This window comes from Hylobates moloch, unplaced genomic scaffold (assembly GCF_009828535.3).
Source record: "Hylobates moloch isolate HMO894 unplaced genomic scaffold, HMol_V3 SCAFFOLD_36, whole genome shotgun sequence".
In the NCBI taxonomy this organism is placed as follows: Eukaryota; Metazoa; Chordata; class Mammalia; order Primates; family Hylobatidae; genus Hylobates; species Hylobates moloch.
The window spans coordinates 1,750,387-1,772,819 of record NW_026652311.1 but is presented as its reverse complement, the minus strand read 5'-3'; the positions used below and the strand labels follow the sequence as shown (position 1 = coordinate 1,772,819).

Sequence of the window (22,433 nt, the reverse complement as noted above, 5' to 3'; positions counted from 1 at the left end):
TTTTTTTTTGAAAGTAGAGCTTACAGGATATGCTGACTATTTAGACTGGAGATGTCACAGCATGGTGTCAAAGCGACTAATATATTTGGCTAGAGTCACTAAAGTTTACATTTATGAGATGCAGAAGACTGTAGAAGGTTTGGGGAAGAAGATCCGAAGCTCAGTTTTGGACCTGTTAAGTTTAGCATGCCTCTTAACACATCCAAGCAGAATGGTCAAGGATGCAGTCTTCCATATGGACTGGACATGAAATGTCTGACATCAAACAATAACAAAGAACATTTTGAAATGAGGAAAAGTATTTGTAATTGTAATTGATAGTTCATTCACTATAATTTCCCCACGCACTTTTTCAGGCCATGTAAAATATATATATATATTATTTATAATAGACAATTTTGCTTTTTTTCTACTTAGATTCTGTTATATACATTTCTCCACATTGCTTTATAGGCCTAACAACCATGTTTAAAGGCTGTATCTTCATACAGAGGTAATATTTAAAAAAGAAGACGAAGACCAAAGAAGGACTCCCTTCCCCCACCTATACACCTGTGTCGTCTTACTGGGAGCACTTTTTTAGCTTCTCAAAGCGATTGCACTTTCTCTTCCAAGTCGGCAGACGGCGCGCGAGCAGCGTAGGCATTGCTCCGCCTCCAGTCCAGTTGCTCTTCTTTCTTTTCCTCTCTTTTTCCTCGCGTCCTTTGCCCCGGAAGTGTTCTTACGACATTGGCTGCCGGCGTGACTTTGAGCGCTTCCCGGTGCGTTACCGGCAGCTGAACCCACTCGGAGCCGCGGGACTTTGACGCGTGCTCTGCGCTTGCCATGAGACTCCTGGGAGCCGCAGCCGTCGCGGCTCTGGGGCGCGGAAGGGCCCACGCCTCTCTAGGTTGGCAGAGGAAGCAGGTACCGGAGCACAGAGAGGCCGAATCGGGACCATTCCCGGAACCTTGTGATCCCTTCTGGGCAATGGAAGGCAGTGACACCCCTGGGTCCTCCTGACTGACAGCTCCGAATACTGGTGGTCGCGCGTCAGTGCTGAAAAGCACCTCGGTGCCTGCACATTAGCTCGTTAACTCGTTTGTTTTGCTCTCTGGTACCCTGGGGTTTAATCAACTGAAAGTGCCTGTCACTCAGATACTTTGATATTTTATCCACCTTTTCTAAGGTGTTTTTTTTTTTTGGCCTCTCTTTTCCCATGAATAATTGTGTATTTTGGATGTGCAGTCCTATGGGGAAAGGTTTGTATTGTATCTTAATTCCATCTAATAGGGATCCCCATCCCCTGCCACCAGAGTAAAGTTAAAACAAACTTCATGAATTGTTTTTGTTTCGAGGGAATTGGAAATCTTTGGGGGCTGTCTTGGAGCTATTAGCATCACTGCATAGAGCATATACGTTCTCAAACATATTTGTCATCTGTGAACTACAATAAAGGAGAAAGAGGAAAAAATTAAGTTAAATTTAAGCTAAAATTTGTGTTTTCTGTTAGTTTTTGGAGCTGTCTTTGTGATTTTATCTGCCCCGGTGTGTATTTTCAAATCTGTGTAAAAAGTACCTCCCATTTAAATTAAATTAAATTTATTCATTAATTAAAAAAATACGTCTTTTCTGTCTTGTTTTGTAGTCTGCCCTCTGATTACAAGAGTTCCAGGCTTAAACGTTTCCCGTGGTGCCTAATTCAAGCTATCTCGTATCCAGTGAGATTTCTTGGAGGAATAATGTCCACCACACTCGTTTTAATTGTCTGTTGTTCTCTCTTATAAAAGGTGCATAGAATTGAGCTCTTGTATTTTTTTCAGGTTAATTGGAAGGCCTGCCGATGGTCTTCATCAGGGGTGATTCCTAATGAAAAAATACGAAATATTGGAATCTCAGCTCACATTGATTCTGGGAAAACTACATTAACAGAACGAGTCCTTTACTACACTGGCAGAATTGCAAAGATGCATGAGGTGTGTATTCATGGTTGATTCTGGATTAATTAGAACGTGATTTTAATTGTTTTGTTGCTATTATTTAATAAAGCTTATAAACCTGAAAGATTAAAACAGTGGTAACAGCAGACTTTTGACAGTTAGGCTTATCTGAAAGTAGCTTAAGTATCTGTGTTCTGGTTTTCTTTTTTATTTTTTATAGATGAGGTCTCACTTTGTTGCTCAGGCTGGTCTCAAACTCCTGGGTTCAAATTATCCCCCTGCCTCAGTCTCCCACAGTGCTGGGATTATAGGCATGAGCCACTGCACCTGGCAACTGTTTCCATTTCAGTTAAGATTTCTTTCCTTCTTGGAATGCAGGGAGAGCGAAAGTCTGAATTGCTGTGCTTGTGTTTAGGTGAAAGGTAAAGATGGAGTTGGTGCTGTCATGGATTCCATGGAACTAGAGAGACAAAGAGGAATCACTATTCAGTCAGCAGCCACTTACACCATGTGGAAAGATGTCAATATTAACATTATAGATACTCCTGGTGAGTTGGATTCTTGGTTTTATTGCAGCTTCTTTTGGCAAAAGCACATTTGGTTCTTTCTCTTACTATGACCCAATTAGTTTTTGAGTGTCAAATATTCAAAAGTATAACACTGAATTCCTATTAGAGAAGACTAACTTAGGACCTAGAGCACTTCATCCTTATGTAGTTTTCTTGAAAATTTGTGCAAGTAAATTGTGAGTAGGCAGATTCTTGCCTTTCACATATTCTAGCTGATTCTAAAGCTGCCTGTGCCCTAGTATTTTCTTGAAGTGATCTTGCCAGGCCCTGCACCCAAGGGTTGGTGAATAGTATTGGTGTGCTCAGTGATCTACATTCTAATTAGAAGACTTATGTGATGAGCAGAGATACAAAAACTTCTAATAGTGCATATATTAAAAATTCAGATTGATCTTTAAGACCCTCTCATACTTCATCTTATTCAGGGCATGTGGACTTCACAATAGAAGTTGAAAGGGCCCTGAGAGTGTTGGATGGTGCAGTCCTTGTTCTCTGTGCTGTTGGAGGGGTACAGTGCCAGACCATGACTGTCAATCGTCAGATGAAGCGCTACAACGTTCCGTTTCTAACTTTTATTAACAAATTGGACCGAATGGGCTCCAACCCAGCCAGGGCTCTGCAGCAAATGAGGTAATGAGCCTTAGAATGAACAAAGAGGATGTGATGATCTAGACAGCAAACCTTATATCCAGAAGGATGATTAATTCACTGTCATTAAACTTTATTCTTAAGTTTAGTTTTTTAAATGTATTTATGTGAGTTACTTAGTAAGTGAAACACTGATTTTAGTAAATTGGCTTGTGGTATGATCTCATCAACTACCTTCTCTGTAAAATGGGGACAATATTACTTAAATTCTAGGGAGGTTGCAGATGAATTCAGAAAACAGTCTGACCGTTTATACTGTTTTGCTGTTCTTAGAGAAGTTATAATCTAGATTCTAAAAATACCTTGTGTTTTATTTAGACAAAAGATCATCTTTGGTTTTAATTTTTCCTTGAAGCATTTTAATTAATGCCCTTAAGCAGTTTGCCATAGAGATTAGATTTTCTTGTTTTCGGACGGAAACATATTTTCTAGGATGACAGTAACACTTCCTGTCTGTACCAGATAGAACCAGTAGTATTTATAGCATTTTAAATTTTACACAATACTATATATTTCACAAAGCCTTTAAAAAGAGTCAGAATTTCACTTTTCACCTTTTGTAGATGTGCACGTGTAGCTCTAGAGCTCATACTTCTGTTTCACATCGCATAGTTGATGGATATGTAGGTGTAAAGTTTATGGTAGTGGACAGGCTGAGAATGGTGTGTCTGATGACAAAAAATCTGATGGAAGTGATATATTTGATGTGAAAGTAAACATTTTCTTAGTTGGGTGTTTATATCTTTTTTTTGGTAAAATGTTTTTAGTTTTTGTCCTTATTTTACTTGTGCTTGGCAATAGATGGACTTTTTTCCCCAAATCTTCTTCTGAATTCCAAGGAAACACTGTTTTAGCATTTATTTGATTACTTTGGTTCATTGTTTTCTCCACTGCCATTTATTTGTTTTCCATTTCGTAACTTCTATAAAGCAGATAAAAATCTGGAACTTCTAGATCTGACCTTCATGTCTTATCTTTTCTGTGGTACTTATTCTTTCTGTCTCCTCTCATTTTGGATTGGGCTTATGAGAGAATTCTTGGAGTTGATCTTCCAGCTCACTAATTTGGTATTCATTTGTGTCTCTTCAGTTATTTAGCTTGCCTTAAAACTTTTTTTTTCAGCAATTATGTACTTAATTTTCATAAACTTTCTCTTTCATTGCAGCATTTTTATCAGTAGAGGTAATCGTTTCTCAAATGTTTACATTTTATTTTCTTTCCTCTAGTAACTCTTCTTGGAGGTAAGTGCTATTAAGTTCACATTTCTCTTTCAAGCTTTTGGTTTCCTTCAAATATTTGGTGATTCTTAGATCTTTAACCATAGTTATAGATGGGAGTCTAGAGTCTAGACTAAACAGTGGTAGCTAGAGCATATTCTTTTCCAGTGAGGATTCTTGCCAGTGAATGCAGTTTCTATTCAGTTTTGAGCCTGGGCTGGGCGTGGTGGCTCATGCCTGTAATCCCAGCATTTTTGGAGGCCGAGGCCGGTGGATCACCAGGTCAGGAGTTCAAGACCTGGCCAACATAGTGAAACCCCGTCTCTACTGAAAATACAAAAAATTAGCCAGGCATGGTGGCGGGCGCCTGTAATCCCAGCTACTCAGGAGGCTGAGGCAGGAGAATCGCTTGAACCCAGGAGGCGGAGGTTGCAGTGAGCGGAAATCGCGCCATCACACTTCAGCCTTGGCGACAGAGCGAGACTCTGTCTCAAAAAAAAAAAAAAAAAAAAGAAGTGGGCTCAGCTATCCTACTATTTAATTTCCTGGCTAGCCCCCCTATTATCTGTTCTTCCCCTTTCTGCTTTTGATCCAGTGTATCTGGGGATCTGATGGTAAAACAGTTATTTTAGAGTTCTTTTTGTTGCCTAAATGGGGTTGTGGCTTCCTGAGCTCCTTGAGTTATGTTGTCAGTCTATTCCCAACTGCTTTATATTTTCTGTTCTGACCTGATGGTAACACCCTTCTCAGTTCTCCAGTGTCTGCCACTGATTTTTTAAAACATTCATTTTTGTCATTTCAAAGGGATTAGGGGAGAAGAAAAAAGGTAAACAAGTGTATTTTTATTTTTCAGGTCTAAACTAAATCATAATGCAGCGTTTACGCAGATACCCATTGGTTTGGAGGCTAATTTTAAAGGTATTATAGATCTTATTGAGGAACGAGCCATCTATTTTGATGGAGACTTTGGGTAAGTGCTAAAAATACATTATTAAAATTTTAAATTTTAAAAAGCATTAAAAAAGGGATAAGTTCGTCAAACTCAAAGTAACTATCTTTTTGAAATGCGACTGGAAGAATATTCTGAGATGGTTTTGTTTTAATATGTGTAATCCTAGTTGCTCCCCATTTTATTTAGTATTTATTCTGCGAGAGACTATGTTACTTTTTGGGTAATATACACATATCACATTATGGCATGCATGGTGTGGTGGAAGGAGCCTTCAGTTTGGGTTAGTAAATTTGGGTTAGTAAATGTATTATATCTTTTTGCACTTCTTCATTTATTCATTCATTCTGTGGACTTTCATAGAGCAACTGCCAGGTCTGGGGTATTGAGATAAAAATTAGGAAGAAAATAGGGATCATAAATATTTCTCTTCCTGTTTTATAATTACATGGACAAAAAAGATTAATTAAAACAGTTAAAGTTGTACAAATGTGGTTTGGGAAATGCAAGAAATAAATTGGTAACTTTTTGATGTGGTATTTGGTCCATCAGCTTTTGAGTGACCTTTACTTACAAAGTACTGTAATTGCCTGGTGGTTATCAAACCTTAGCATTCATAACAATCCCCTGGAGACTTTGTTAAAAGACATAGTCCTGGCTCTACCTCCAGAGATTCTGATCAGTAGATTGGGGTGGGGGCCCGTAGTTTGTGTTTCTGGAAGGTTTCCAGTTGATGCTGCTCTTACAGGTCTGTAGACCACACTTTGAGTGACACTGATCTAGACAATGTGAGGAGTCATAAATGATCCTTTGTTCTGAGGAGTGACCTCTGTAGCCTGGTAGTTTGTCCACAGGCACTTCCTGAGGGGTTTCCTTCCTCTGCTATGGAATTGGGATTGCATGTCTGGCAGGTGGGCGATTGGCATTGTGATCAGTGAACTATAGAATTTATCTTCATCAGCCATCTTGTAAGCAGGAAAAGGATGGAGTCTGTCTGGTGGATAAGGTGTTTCTCTCACTTTTTATGTGACAACTGAGTAATGACAACAAAGTTTACCTACCACTCCTTAGGATATAAGGCCCAATAAGGCAGAGTTTTTATTTTTTCCTACTTTATTCACTGCTATGTCCCAGCCCCTAGGACAACTAGTTACAACTAGTCAGTTGTAACTGCCTAGTACATAATAGGGACTCAAAAATATTTGTAAATGAATGAATAAATCCACTTTCCCAGAATTACCAAGGCACATATTTCTGTTGTCAGAAGTAGAGACTCTTAAACTTTGTTGTACATCAGAACCACAGATGCAGCTTCTTAATGTACATGTATCCTTCTCCAGCCCTAGTTTACTGTATGTTTGTTTGGAAAGGAATCCACAGATGATTCTGACACGTGAAAGGCTAAGAAGCAGGGAGCTTGCCAGGAAGGTTGAAATTAAGATCTGAAAGCTGTGGGGAGTCTTAGAATATTAAGTGTTACTTTTTGTTTCCTTGGAAATGGCTTCTTTTGTCTTTATTAAAGTTAGGAATATGTTTTCTGAAAAGCTTATTTTTTGATATTAATTTCTATTTTTAAAGAAATACCTTGAGGCCGGGTGCGGTGGCTCACGCCTGTAATCCCAGCACTTTGGGAGGCCGAGGCGGGCGGATCACGAGGTCAGGAGATCGAGACCATCCTGGCTAACACAGTGAAACCCTGTCTCTACTAAAAATACAAAAAATTAGCCGAGCGTGGTGGCAGGCGCCTGTAGTCCCAGCTACTCGGGAGGCTGAGGCAGGAGAATCACTTGAACCTGGGAGGCAGAGCTTGCAGTGAGCTGAGATGGTGCCACTGCACTCCAGCCTGGGCGACAGAGTGAGACTCTGTCTCAAAAAAAAAAAAAAAAAAAAAAACCTTGAAAAAATTTCAGACTGCTTTTAAATATCATATCAAGTATGTCCATTTTAGCTTTGAACATTTTATTTTACCCATTCAACCTCTGGAGGAATGGAGAACTGATGTCACAGATTGAAGAGTCTGTCATATTTAGTCACCCTTTTTTTAAACTACAAATTGGGATATTCTTTGTTAAAAAGTGTATGATCAGGTCTGTTATTAATGGAAAGGAATAGAGTAAGGTCTTCCTAGTACTGCTTACTAGAGATTGTTATGTTGTGATTAATAAGAATATGATTAATAGCATTTTCAAGAACTCAGATGGGCCCCAGACAGGTTGGCTTTGAATCTTACCTCTTCTGTTTACTAGTAGGACAGCTTTCGGCAAATTACTTTGCCTGTGTAAGTTAGTTTCCTGATCTGAAAATGCAGATAATAGAAGCTACTTCATATGTGAAGATCAAATAAATAACTTGTCAGATATTTAGTTTAGCGCTTACTGCATTGTAAGTATTCAGTAAATGGATGCTGTTATTACTTTGCATGCTTGCCAGTTTTAAAATAATTAGAATACAGTAAAGACTACACTGAAGAGTTTAAACTTTGATTTAGGTGATACTTTGTCAAGTCATTGTTTTGAACTTGTATTTTACTGTATATTGAGTAAGGATAAACCAGGTTGCATTAAATTGGGAAGATTTTGTATTATATATTTTATCATTATCTTCTGTAAAACTTGATATGCAGAAAAGTAGAATGTGATGTCTATTATAAAACCAGAGACTTTTTTCTCATTATAGTGGACTGTTTTAGCTCTTCCAGTTACTGGTAGTACAACCTTGACCTTAAACTTGCCTGTTTCAGTATATTTATCTACTATTCTGTGTACATTTTAAAGGTATACATTAGTCTTATTTGCCATTTGAATGCAAATGTATCAGAGCTCTTTCATACCTAAAAAAATGTTTTAACCATTAATCATATATTTTTCATTAGTTCTTCATATATCAAGTTGAATATCCTTAAAACACCAAAATATTTGTTTTCTTAGTCAGATTGTTCAATATGGTGAGATTCCAGCTGAATTAAGGGCGGCGGCTGCTGACCACCGGCAGGAGCTAATTGAATGTGTTGCCAATTCAGATGAGCAGCTTGGTGAGATGTTTCTGGAAGAAAAAATCCCGTCGATTTCTGATTTAAAGGCAAGTGCTTTCAAAATAAGTCTTATATTAACAACAAAAAGAAGTTTTTTGTTTTTTTGTAGGGAGGGGACATGATGCTTTTATGTATGGGCTTTATTAATGAAATCTCAGTACATTTATTTAACATAATTGGCTTCCTCAAAAAATACTTCACATGGTATATTTTTTTTAAGTGAGGTATGTAATAACTTCAAATGAGAAAAGTTATTGGGGACCCTTAAATTACTGGGGACCTGATTTTAGTCTCTATTAGAGCCAGCACTCCAAAGAGTGTCAGTTCATTTTATTCATTTGTTGGTTGTGGCCACAGCATTATTGTTGGCCTCTTCCAGCTGCTAGAGCTAAAGCTCCACTATGTATTCTCTAAGGGCTGCTCAGCCAGCAGGACACATTGATGGTGTTTGCACTAAGGGTTGGGGCAGGACCTGGAGCTGCTACTGTCATGACCTATAATTTATGAGAGATTTGTACCGTTTGGTTTCCTGTGTATATGTTCTTTACAAAAAGAAAAAGATAAGTTAAATGTTTCTTAATAGAGCATATGTTCATATGGTTTAAATATTTAAAAGGTATACAAAGGTAAACAGTAAACACCCTTTTATTTTTTTCTTCCATCTGCCCAGTTCTCTTCCCTGTCCCTGAAACAGGTTAGCAGTTAATAGCTTCTGGTGTACCTTTCCATAGGCTTTTGGTTTTGCATATATATTACTTTTTCCTCTATTTTATACAATTGTAGCGTACTGTTTGCAGTGTTTTATTAGTGTGTCTATTTTCTATGCGTATATGTATTTTTTTTTTTAGCAAATTGAAAATTAGTGAGAATTAGTGATTACAAGAGTGTCGAAAGCAGTTGTATAGTAAATCACTTCCTAGCCCTGAAGAAGAAAGTGATTTTTTTCTTTGTATTTTGACCTTGAGTTCATTGGAGACCTGATTTTAGTCTCTAATAGAGTCAGCACTCCAAAGAGTAGAGTATCAGTTCATTTTATTCGTTTGTTTGTAATTGACTTGAAGCACAACATGTAATTTTAACATTAACTGCCATTAAATTGTTTTCTTTTGTAGCTAGCAATTCGAAGAGCTACTCTGAAAAGATCATTTACTCCTGTATTTTTGGGAAGCGCCTTGAAGAACAAAGGAGTTCAGCCTCTTTTAGATGCTGTTTTAGAATACCTCCCAAATCCGTCTGAAGTCCAGAACTATGCTATTCTCAATAAGGAGGAGTAAGTCTTGAAAATTGAATCTTAGTTTATGCAGAAATACTTTCGTATTTATGCACTGTGAAGGAATTTAAGGATAGTCCTTCTAGTTATGTCTGTGATTTTTTTTTCATAATTTACAAACAATCACGGTTTTTATTTGGGTAACAATTTTGACATATAGAAAAATATTTATTATACCAGTTCCTATATCATATTCTGTTTTGACTTAAAAGTATGATTTGTTTTACTATCTCTCAAGGTTTACATCATTAGAAAATTTTCTCATTTGGGACTAGCTGTTTTCAGACATACTGTTAAAAAAAAAAAAAAGGTTTAAGAAACAAACTTCTGCCAGGTGCAGTGGCTCACGCTTGTAATCCCAGCACTTTGGGAGGCCAAGGCGGGTGGATCACCTGAGGTCAGGAGTTTGAGACAAGCCTGACCAACATGGAGAAACCCCGTCTCTACTAAATATACAAAAATTAGCTGGGTGTGGTGGTGTGCGCCTATAATCCCAGCTACTCAGGAGGCTGAGGCAGGAGAATCACTGGAACCGGGGGGGGCAGAGGCTGCAGTGAGCCGAGATTGTGCCACTTCACTCCAGCCTGCCTAGGCGACAGAATAAGACTCCAAAAAAAAGAAACAAACTTCAAAAAAAAGCTCATTGGTTATTTCTTTTCTTTCCCTATGAGACCATTTCTGTGTTTTTTAGTCTACTCTTGTCCTATCACTATGTAGTAACTAAGCTAAGCTCTAAAGACCGTTTTTTTTTTTTTTTTTTTTTTTTTTTAAAAAATCTTGCTCGGTTGTCTAGGCTGGAGTGCAGTGGTGCAATAAAAGCTCACCACAGCCTCGAACTCCTGAGCTCAAGTGATCCTCTCACTTCAGTTTCCCAAAGTGTGGGGATTATAGGCATGAGCCACTATGCCCAGCTGAGAACTTACTTCTATTGATCTCTTTCATTGAAATTTTACTTATGTGTGACACCAGTAATATCCCACACACGTGCTTTTTCTCAGATAATACTTCATGATGAAATAAATTGATATAAAAGAAATATCAAATATTACATCTCATAGATTTATATTTCTTTTATTTTAAGTGACTCAAAAGAGAAAACCAAAATCCTGATGAACTCCAATAGAGACAATTCCCACCCATTTGTTGGCCTGGCTTTTAAACTGGAGGTAAGTTGCTTTCTAATGTATTTAACTGCTGTCTGTAGAATGTTTTTACTTCTAGGCTTTATTCCTATTACAGAATGACTCTGACCTTTATGAAAGATTTGGAAAATAGGGAAAGTAGAAAGAGCAGGTAGAGAATTTCCAAAGCTCTGACATGACAGTTCTTTTGTTATTAGGTGCATTTCTTTCTAGTCTCTTCTCTTTGCCTGAAGAGTGTAAATTCTTACCTAAATCATACTACCTGTATAGTTTTGTTTTGCTTTTTTTTATTTAATGTCACAGTAGGTAATGGTCCATGTTTCTATAAATAGTTTAAGTATTTTAAGTAGTAGCATAACAGTGCATCAGGTAGATACACCAAAATTTGCTTAAAATTTCCTAATTGTTAGATGTTTATATTGTTTCCAAGTTTCTACTGTTATAAATAACATTGGGTCCATTTCTAGAAATATGTCCTAAGGAACTAATGAAGGGTAGCGAGTTAATGTTAGCTTCAGCTCACCTTATAAAACCAAAATCTCACAAACAATTGAAAATGCCCAGCCAGTCGCGGTGGTTCACACCTGTAATCCCAGCACTTTGGGAGGCCGAGGTGGGCAGATCAGAAGGTCAGGAGTGGGAGGCCGAGGCGGGCGGATCACAAGATCAGGAGTTCAAGACCAGCCTAGCCAACATGGTAAAACCCTGTCTATACTAAAAATACAAAAATTAGCCGAGTGTGGTGGCAGACACCTGTAATCCCAGCTACTCAGGAGGCTGAGGCAGGAGAATTGCTTGAACCTGGGAGGCGGAGGTTGCAGTGAGCCGAGATCGCACCACTGCACTCCAGCCTGGCCGACAGAGTAAGACTCCATCTTGGAAAAAAAAAAAAAGAAAATGCCCAGTAATTACAATTTGATACATAAACTGAGGTACATTCTTATAGTACAACATTATTCAGACTTTAAAAATTATGTTGAAATGCCTATTTTTGACACGAAAAGATGTTTGTTATTTAAAAAGAAACAAACTTACTTATTTTAGAATATTTTAAAGAAAAGTTATGAAGATAGTCCAGAGAATTCCTGTATATCCTACACCCAGTTTCCTCTATTATTAATACAAACTGTCACAACTAATGGGCCAATACTGATATATTATTATTAACTAAAATCTGCACTCCATTTGCATTTCTTTAGTTTTTGTCTAGGTCCTTTTTCCGTCTCACTAGACAGAAGGACCACAGAAGGCCCATCCAGAGGACCACGTTATATTTGATTGTCATGTCTCCTTACGCTCTCCTAGGCTGTAATAGTTTCTTAGACTTTCCTTGTTTCTCACGAGATTGACATTTTTGAGAAGTATTGGTCAGCTCTTTTGTAGTGTCCCTCAATTTGGGTTTGATGCTTTTCACATGATTAGATTGGAGTCATGTGTTTTTAGGAGGACTACCATTGAGGTGAAGTGTTATTATTGTCACATCATATCCAAGGTACAGACTTGCAGCATGATTTATCATTGTTTTTGTTTTTATTTATTTTTTTTTGAGATGGAATTTCGCTGTTGTTGCCCAGGCTGGAGTGCAATGGCGCAATCTTGGCTCACTGCAACCTCTGCCTCCCAGGTTCAAGCGAGTCTTCTGCCTCAGCCTCCCGAGTAGCTGGGATTACAGGCATGCGCCACCACGCCTGGCTAATTTTGTATTTTTAGTAGAGACGTGGTTTCTCCCTGTTGGTCATGCCGGTCTCAAACTCCCGACCTCAGGTGATCCGCGCATCTCGGCCTCCCAAAGTGCTGGGATTACAGGCGTGAGCCACTGTGCCTGGCTGATTTATCATTGTTAATGCTAACCTCAATCACCACACCTGGCTGAGATAGTGTTTGACAGGTTTCTCTGCTATAAAGTTACTGTACTCTTTTTATTCCCCTTTTCATAGTGTACTTTTTAAAAGGAAGTCACTTGGCTCAGCCAACACTTAAGGGGTGGGGAATTATGTTCCACCCTCTTGAGGGGGCACTGTCTACATAAGTTATTTGGAATTCTTCTGAAAGGGAGATTTGTCTTTCTTCCCTGCTTATTTATTTGGACAATCATTTAATATCAGTATGGACTCATGTATATATATTTTGAACTTTGAGTTATAATCATGACTATGACTTTGAGTATGTCATTTGTTGTTCAGATTGGCTGGGTTTGGCGATTGGCAACTCTCAGTTGGCTCCTGTGTTCCTTTAACAACTTCCAGTGTTTTGCCTTTTTGAATACTTCCTTACTTGCCGGCACTACAAGACGCCCCAGGCTTATCTTATGTATTCCATGCCCTAACCCTAGAATCAGTCGTTCTCCAAGGAGCACTGGCTCCTTTTTAAGTAAAATGGTATTAGAAACCAAGATTTGGGGACTGGATGGGCTTTTTGTTGAAATGCTGTTGCTTCTGTACATAATATTTTAAGTGGGGAAAAATGGTAGATAAGTTGGAAGTGTTAAGAGTGGTTATTTCTGGGATGGGATTATATTTTGGGGGCTTTTTCTTTAAAAATATTTTACAGTATATTTATTACCTCCAAAATGAGGGGAAAATTTTTTAAATTAAAAAGTAGAAATAACATTACAGTAAAAATTTTCACACATAAAGCTTTTAAAAATACATATATAAGAATATTTTCTTAAGATTCCCAGAATAGTGATTATTGAGTTAAAGGCATAGAATGTTTTCATAGTTAATGGTTTATATTGCCAGATTGCGTTCATACTCTCCACATGAATGTATTGGATTATTTCAATGAATATCATCATTGAGTATTATTTAAAAATCATTACTGATTTAACAAATGAAAAATTTTATTGTAATCTTTCATCTTGATGAAATAAATTTTGATTTTTAAAAGCAATCAGTGCTTTGAAGTTTGTATAGTCAAATATGTCAGTCTTTCTGTTTAGTCATTCTTTAATTTTTAACCTTAGCAACCTTTTATTTGTATATATTTTGTTAATATTCACTTTTGTACCTTCTACTTTTTTATGTTGTTTTTCTTTCCCCATCATTAATTCAACTGGAATTTGTTCTGGTGGGTAGGATCTAAATATATCTCCTCTGTCTCCAAATAGAGTATCAATTGTCCAGTTAGTACTTTATGCACAATCCTTTCTTCCTTTTCCATTGATTTGTCATGTTTCTTTATCATCTATTGACAAGTATATTTTATACTTTAGATTTTTGTACTGTACTCTGTGGGGTGTTTAGTCTAATTTGTGCTGGTTCTGAATTTTCTGAGGTTCAAGCATTTTAATATGTTTTTATATCTGTCAGGGTTAGTTTTATCTTACCATAGTTTTTGAAAAATTTCTGTTTTTACCTATTTATTCCTCTGAATGAATTTTAAAATCACTAATCACATGTTTAAAATTTCCTGTTGGGATTTCGATTGCTATTTTGTTAAGCCTATAATTAACATGGTAAGAACTGGGAACTTTTAAATATATGTTAATTGGTCACTGCTAGTATATTCAATCACTTCACAGAACTTTTTTTTTTTTTTTTTTTTTTTTTTTTTTTTTTCTTACTCCTTTTTTCCCCTGTTTGTGTGGTGTGGTGCGATCTGGGCTCACTGCAACCTCTGCCTCCCGGTTTTAAGCAATTTTCCTGCCTCCGCTTCCCGAGTAGCTGGGATTATAGGTGCGCCACCACACCTGGCTGATTTTTGTATTTTTAGTAGAGGTGGGGTTTTGCCATGTTGGCCAGGCTGGTCTTGAACTCCTGACCTCAGGTGATCTACCCGTCTCGGCTTCCCAGAGTGCTGGGATTACAGGCCTGAGCGACCAGCCCAGCCACAGAACTCTTACTCGCATAATTTTCCATGTGATTATCAGAGATTGTGTTTTAGATGTATAGCACACACCTACTGTTTCTAATGGTATCTTTGTTGTTTTTCCAATTATACCTTCTTTTTGTTTTATATCTTATTGTATTAAACTTATGAAATAATGTTAGAAAGCAAAAGATACTTCCTTATTATGTAAACAATTTAAAAATTTTGTTCTAATACTAATAGCTTATTTCAGAGGAAACAGAAATGTCTTAGATTGTGATACCAAAAAGATTGATGAATAACAGCCATTTATCTTATCTGTGTTCAAAGCTAGTATTAGTTTATGACAATAAACTGAAATATGTAAGATAGATTACTAAAATTGGTAGAGAATACTTGGAGGGAGTTATGAAACTTTCCTCAATACTTTGTTTATTATGTTTCTTTTTATTCTTCTTGCCCTTACCCAATCTTCAGGTGGGTCGATTTGGACAGTTAACTTACGTTCGCAGTTATCAGGGAGAGCTAAAGAAGGGTAACACCATCTATAACACAAGGACAAGAAAGAAAGTACGGTTGCAACGGCTGGCTCGCATGCATGCCGACATGATGGAGGCAAGTACAGAGTCATTGTGAGATGAGAAATTCCTCTAATATGGGTGAAATAGACCCTTCTTGGTATCCTGAGCCCCACTAGAAAATTAATTCTGGTTAAATGTATGTTTCTAGTTTCTTCCATTTTACTTAAATGTATTGCAGCTCTGATCTAGCACTTTGCTGTAAGATAAATTAGCAGATGTTAACTCATTTTTTTAATACCTCTAGTTGTGAATTAGCTATATTTTCTCAAGGGCCAAGGTTAAGGAAAAGAGACAGTTCCCTAACACTCAGAATACAAGATTCAGCACTTTCCTCAAGAACTATCATTACAAAGAATGTAATAGGCATTTAAGACTGTGGAACTGTGATTTTTAAAGATAAGAGAATAATAAATTTACACAGTTTTCCACATTGTTTTATTTACCTTCTGAAATACGGCAGGCACAAAAGCCCTGTTTAACCCTAGAGCTTTTATTCCTGTTGTAGAACCCACTGCAGAACCATATTGGGGCCAGAATCCGCCTGAAGATTTAAAAGCTTCAAGGGCTGATCTGGGAGATAAACTTTGACTTATGCCTTGAATTCTTGAGTTGGCTCGGAATCTGCTATAGCCTTCTGTAGTCCTTATGGTTAGGCCTTGGAAGGAATACTGAGTGCATGAGTTTGTCCCCTACCCCCACCCCCTCCCAATCCAGCTATATATTCCTGGAGAAATTTATCAGTCTAAGCAAAATCTTAACGAATTTTTTGGTAGCCATAACTTTTGTTTCTTCTAGAAGAGTAATTGTCAGTCTCAAAACCCGACAGCATTGCTGTTTTGTGAGATAGGCAGCAGGGGGCAGGCTAAGTGATTGTCATAGCTGTTTCATGGACCAGAAGCTGGAAGATTTCTACAGCTGTGTCACCATTAAAGAAAGACATGCTTACTCACGGCCACAGCTGTTGTGAATGAACTGTCAATGTAAAAGGACAAAAACTAGGAAGCTTGGAGGCACCAATGCTTTGTTCTTAGTTTTCCTGTGTTTTCTTGACTGCTTGCATCTGTGAGAAATTAAAATTATTTTTAGTACAGTGGGCTCCATTCTCCTACCTTTGTTTTCAAAACTTCCTTTACAGGTTTCCTGTAAAGGAAGAGTATGTATGACAGAGTAGATCTTTGTCATACACAATCTCATTGTCTAACTGCGGCAACATATATAGTACGTGCCTTTTTTTTTTTTTTTGAGACAGAGTTTTGCTGTTGTCTCCCAGGCTGGAGTGCAGTGGCGCGATCTCGGCTTACTGCAACCTCTGCCTCCTGGGTTCAAGCGATTCTCCTGCCTCAGCCTCCCTTGTAGCTGGGATTACAGGTGCCCGCCACCATGCCTGGCTAATTTTTTGTATTTTCAGTAGAGACAGGGTTTCACCGTGTTGGGCAGGTTGGTCTTGAACTCCCGACCTCAGGTGATCCACTCGCCTCGGCTTCCCAAAGTGCTGGGATTACAGGCGTGAGCCACTATGCCCTGCCAGTACATGCCTTTTAATTCCACAGAAATAACTTTAGAACTTTGAGGCACTGTGTTAGTACTGCACATCCTTCAAGTAATGAGTTTTCTGTTTAAAGTAAAATCTTGTCTATTGATATATGGTTTAAATGAAGGCCTTTTAAAAATACGTCTTAGCATGGTTGATTATTGTATTGGTTCTAGCTAATTCACTATAGAATTCAAGCTGAGAGATTCTGCCATGCTTATTTATATACAATGTGTGTACTGTACAGTTACTTTTTAGTTACCACATCTTTATTTGTATTACTTGCAAATATCATTTTGTGTTATTTGTTTTTTTAGGATGTTGAGGAAGTATATGCTGGAGACATCTGTGCGTTGTTTGGCATTGACTGTGCTAGTGGAGACACATTCACAGACAAAGCCAACAGTGGCCTTTCTATGGTAAGCCATTTAATTTCAAAGGTACTTATCACTAGAATTTTAAAAGTCTGTGTTTTTATGTAGTGCATTTAATACTTCAGAAAAACAACCACAGAAGTTTTCGTTGAGTACCACAGTCATCAAGTTAGTTGTCGCTCTTTGAATGTTGGTTATAGCTCTTTGAATGTCAGTTAGACAAGTGCTCTGTAAGCTAACTTACCTGGTTTTTCATAGTAAAAAGGAAAACTTAGAGGATCTACAATCCTCTGAAGTTTAGCAAGAAGGAAATATCTCCACCAGATGGTACTTGGACAGTGTGGCTCTGATTCCTCCACCCTGAGACCTGCTTCCACACTTGGGGTGCATTTCTAATTGTTACCACTAACATCAAGCTAGTTTCAGTGCTGTTCCCTCAATCCCTTGTGAGACCAGACTGTAACATTTAGACTAGACTTGGGATAACAGAACATAACCAGGCTCAGAAGGCAATATGCAACTACACAGTCTGACTTATATAAACAGCCTGCCCTTTGGAACTCAGAAGTCCCTTTTTATCATTGAGGGATTCTGAGGGAAGAGCATGCACAGGTAGTTCCTGCCCTTGAATTCTCTTCACTCACTCACCTTTTTTGCCTCTGTAGGAGAGCAAACTCTCTTACATTATAACCATTTGTTTATGAGAGTGATCTCTTTCATGAATTCAGTAAAGAAAGCGTATGATGAGTACATAGGGTGACGGGTAATTTGCAATGGGTCATTTATATAAGTACTGACCCAACTCTAACAGAGTAGCACTGTAATATTTCCTGCTATCTAATGATGAATTCATGATTTTATAGTTTAGTTTTTTTGTCTATAATATCCTGTAATGTGTATAGTATTACCTGTTGATTTAAGACACTACAAAAAAAACATAAATCTGTACAATTTTTGTTTGAGATCTAGATAAAAGGAATGTTTTCTAAGTATTATTGATAAGGCCTTCTCTAAGTACTTGTCATTAGCAACATGAAGTGATTGGTAGTTGTGGGAAGTGCTTACCAAGGCTTTGAAACAAATAGGCCTTGGTTAGAGTCTCACCTTTGCCCTGTACTACCTACTGGCCCTTAGCCAATTTGTTTTACCTTATTTCCAAGCCTTTGGTGACTGTATTCGTAAAATGGGGATAATACCTGCTTCTCAGAGTTGTAATTCATTAAATGAGGTGTCATGGGTATGAAGAATTTGGTGCCCTTTCTCTGTTTGCCTTATCAGTAATTGTATTATATTTTGATTAAATAAAATAACTTAGAAGATTGCAACAGCCACCAAGCAATAAGAATTTCACATCTCAGTATTTGGATTAATTGTAGTGATTATGTTAAACAGGTAAATAAATACATTCATTAATTTTATTTTGGGAAGGAGGAACTTATATAAGTAGATAGCTTTATTTATTTATTAATATGTTGTATTAATGTACTTATTTAATGCAAAACAGATCAAGATATATATTGTCTAGCCTAAAGACATTGGCTACTATTTATCCTTTGTTCTGTTGTAAAGTGACACATTAAAATTAATCTATCCCTGACCCATATGGGTCTGTTTTTGAATTCTTCTGTTTTCTTTTAAAAAATATTTTAGGAGTCAATTCATGTTCCTGATCCTGTCATTTCAATAGCAATGAAGCCTTCTAACAAGGTAGGAGTTTGATTTAAAGCTCAGTATATCACAATTAAAACTTGAGCTCTTTTTCATCTATCTCTACAATGCACTTGATATCTTGTAATAACCAGCAGTCTTATGGTCTCTATTTCCTCTGTTGGTATTGAGATCTTCTTTTTAAATTTACCAGTCTGTTCCTAATGATAACTCCACAGTATATTTGAAGAAATGGATGGTATTAAAATATTCACCTGACTGTATTTTATAACTCTTTATTGTTGGCTTCAGAGTGTTAAGTGTAACTTCCCAGATTCAGATCATACACAATTGGAAAAGGGGAATCAGGGGCATTTCTCCTAAGTTGTAGTAAAACCCCACTATAAAGTACTTTAGAATGTTGAACTGATTAATTGACTCATGGGTTATAATATAGCTCTAGGTTTTCTGGTAGTTATGAGGTAAATGTCTGAGTATTGCATGGAAAGCCTGTAAATAAGACTTTTTTCCACTTTGAAATATTTTTTAAGATAATTTTATACTTTATAGTTTTATAATTGGGTTTGATGTAATTTAGCTTTTAATAAATCCAAAATTGCATGATTAGGTTTTGCATTTTCATTCTTTGCCATGGGAATTAGTCTGATCTCAAACCATAATTTTTTAGTTCTTAAGTTGCCTTGGCATTCATAACAATCATGTTAATGTGGTATATTGAAATTCACTTATTCATACGTTGAGTGAACATTTTATGATTTGCTATACAGAACTTATTACAAAACATACTCTAATGAATTGTCATGTGTGATAATATCACTAACAGCTGCTACTACTACATCTATTTTGAGGAACCTTGAGATTTTCCAGACCTTTTCTCAATATAGAAAAGAGAAAATTGAGGTGGCAGGAAATATTAAGTTATTCCATTTTCTCAGGAATTTGAGGAAAGGTGAACCTTACATCTTATCCTCAGTAGGATGCCATAGTTTATTCCAAGTACATTGTTAAAATTGCTTGCTTTTCTCTTTGGAAGTATGCAAGGTTAGAACTTATGCTTATGTATTATGCTTCTTCTTTCCTAAATTCAGAGTTTAAGACATTTAGCTGTTGATAATTTACAATAAGGAGGGAAATCAATGCTTCAATATCCAGAAGGCTTTTTGGTGTTTTGGGGTTGTGTATGCATTAAAAAGTTTAAAGATGGCTGCTTGCTGGAGTAAGTTAAATCAAATAATGAAGTCTCTGTGAGTCTCAATAGTGGGGGCAGGCATGATGTTTCTAATTTGAGAGTATCTGGCTTGTGCAGGAAAAAGGCAAAAGACCTAGAAAGACTAAACTGGGATTCAGTCTCAGCTTTGCCATGCAATAGCTGTGTGGCCTTGAACAAGTCACTTAACCTCTCTGTACCTCGTTTCCTCACCTGTAAAATGTGGATAATTCTGCCTTGCAGCATTGTAGTTGGGATTTGAGAAAACATAGGCAAAACACATACCATAGCTCCAGGTATGTGGTAAATGATAGCTGTTAATGTTGGTTGTACTGGGCGTGTTAGTTTTCTATTGCTGACATAAGAAGTTACCACAAACGTAGTGGCTTAAAACAACACAAATATATACTTTTATAGTTCTGTGGATCATAGGCTGATAACTGTTCTCAAAAGGCTAAATTAATCAAGATATTGGCAATGCTTTTTTCTTTTCTGGAGGCTCTATGGGAGAATTTCTCTCCTTCTTACTCAGGTTATTGGCAGTATTCAATTCCTTGTGGTTGTAGGATGGGGGTCCCCATTTCTTTGATGACTGTTACCTGAGGGCTGTTCCTAGCTTCTAGAGGCTACCCACCTTCCTTGGCTTGTGGCCCCCTGCCTCCATCTTCAGTGCCTGCAACAGCTGGTTAAGTCCCTTTCTTGCTACAGATATCTCCTGCCACTTCTTCCTTTATGGAATCCCTCTGAACCACCCTTCTGGCTTCCTCCTCCATGTTTTAAAGGCACACATGATTATGTTGTATTCACCTAGATAATTGATAACAATCTCCCCATCTCTAGGTCTGTAACCTTAGTTACATTTGCAAAGTCCCCTTTACTATGTAAGGCAGCATATTGTCAGATTTGGGAGGATTAGGTATCTTTGGAGGGCCATTACTCTGCTTACCACGCGGAATTACATGGCATCTAGGGAGAAAAAAGGTGCATCATACCACATCCAAGCAGATTGTTTTGAAAGGGACAAGTCTCATCGTGGTATTTGCCTATTTGTTGGCCTTAAGTATCCTGCTTAGATCTACAGTAGTGTCTTGGTAAACATGCTGATTCCTTTGATTATGTATAGGATTTCTAAAATGTAATACAGATTCCAATTTCTGCTTTATGGGCAATTTTCACAAAAGGACAGTGTGTCAGTGTAAGAGGAAAGGCATAGAATTAAGTCTTGGACTCTTGTTTTCTATCTTGGTATGGAAAGAAAATTCTGTTCAGTGAGCTATTCCCTGCTCTCTTGGCTGTGCGGTATCCAAGCTCACATTGTTTTTAAAAATGGTGTGAAGTAGAACTAGATATGTATCATTTTTATTTCTTAACCGCTGATATATTTTATTTCATTCAGTAAAGTTTTTTTCTAAAATCCCATTGCTTATCATGCGCAGTAAAACATATAGTGACTTTCTTCTTCTTTTAAAGAATGATCTGGAAAAATTTTCAAAAGGCATTGGCAGGTTTACAAGAGAAGATCCCACATTTAAAGTACACTTTGACACTGAGAACAAAGAGACAGTTATATCTGGAATGGGAGAATTACACCTGGAAATCTATGCTCAGGTAATGAATAATAAGGAAGTTAAGTTGAAATCAATTTATTACTGTTTCATTAAAAGTCAATAATTCTCAATCTAATGTCTGTAACTATCTCTGGTTCCTCATGCTTCACTCTGGTTTGTATCCAGATGTGGTCTACTGCTTCCTCTACTATGTGTTACAAAATAATTATTTTTGATCTCTAAATCTTTTTAGTTGTAAAACGTTCTGGACTCCTAGAATCAAGGCTCAGGGGATTTGCAACAAGAATATCTGTCCATCCCCAGGTCTTGGGTAACTGGGTCAGGTAAATCCTGGTCCAAGCCTTAGGGAGACAACCTGTGGTTGTACCAACTCTTCAGGCCATTTCTTCTCAAGTCAATACTTGAAGATCATTATAATATAGATAAAAGAAAGGGAAGATGGGGCCTGTACCTTCTCAGGAAAGGTCTTGTATGTATTGATATATAAGTAAAAACCAAAGATAACGTGATTAGAAATTTTGGTGAGATCGTATCTTTGAAGTTGAGATAGAAAATCCTGACAACAGATTTATATATTATTCCAGTGAATATGTAATAATATGCAACAATGGTGACGTTTTAGTGGGTAGATTAATTGGAGGTAAATATAAATTAACCAATGTAACTTAGAATTCATTTATATAAAATCTGTAAAAGCAGTTTGTATTAAGTATCACATACCTAATCCTTATAAGATACTAAAATGATTTAAGATTTGTTTATCTATTATATTTAAATGAATGCTACTGAGATATATAAGATGCTTAGGAGGTTTTCTTTCAGTTTATTTTTTTAAATTTAAATAATATTTTCTCCACTCTTTTTAGAGGCTGGAAAGAGAGTATGGCTGTCCTTGTATCACAGGAAAGCCAAAAGTTGCCTTTCGAGAGACCATTACTGCCCCTGTCCC

General features: G+C 37.2%; 1 protein-coding gene across 2 annotated transcripts in view; it reads left to right on the top strand.

Annotated features, from left to right (window-relative positions):
• Positions 1–719: 719 nt before the first annotated feature.
• LOC116463434 (elongation factor G, mitochondrial-like) overlaps positions 720–22,433 on the top strand; it is a 45,622-nt gene continuing 23,908 nt past the window's right edge. The window contains exons 1-13 of one of the 2 annotated variants that reach the window (XM_032146534.2): positions 720–906; positions 1,803–1,955; positions 2,335–2,467; positions 2,914–3,118; positions 5,207–5,323; positions 8,230–8,380; positions 9,446–9,603; positions 10,685–10,769; positions 15,033–15,170; positions 16,985–17,086; positions 18,692–18,748; positions 21,387–21,524; positions 22,351–22,433. In XM_032146534.2, the coding sequence (XP_032002425.1) occupies positions 826–906; positions 1,803–1,955; positions 2,335–2,467; positions 2,914–3,118; positions 5,207–5,323; positions 8,230–8,380; positions 9,446–9,603; positions 10,685–10,769; positions 15,033–15,170; positions 16,985–17,086; positions 18,692–18,748; positions 21,387–21,524; positions 22,351–22,433 (1,601 nt within the window). In that variant the 5' untranslated portion in view covers positions 720–825. Of the gene's footprint in view, positions 907–1,802; positions 1,956–2,334; positions 2,468–2,913; positions 3,119–5,206; positions 5,324–8,229; positions 8,385–9,445; positions 9,604–10,684; positions 10,770–15,032; positions 15,171–16,984; positions 17,087–18,691; positions 18,749–21,386; positions 21,525–22,350 lie in introns of both variants that reach the window. The other variant, XM_058434629.1, reaches the window with a different exon arrangement.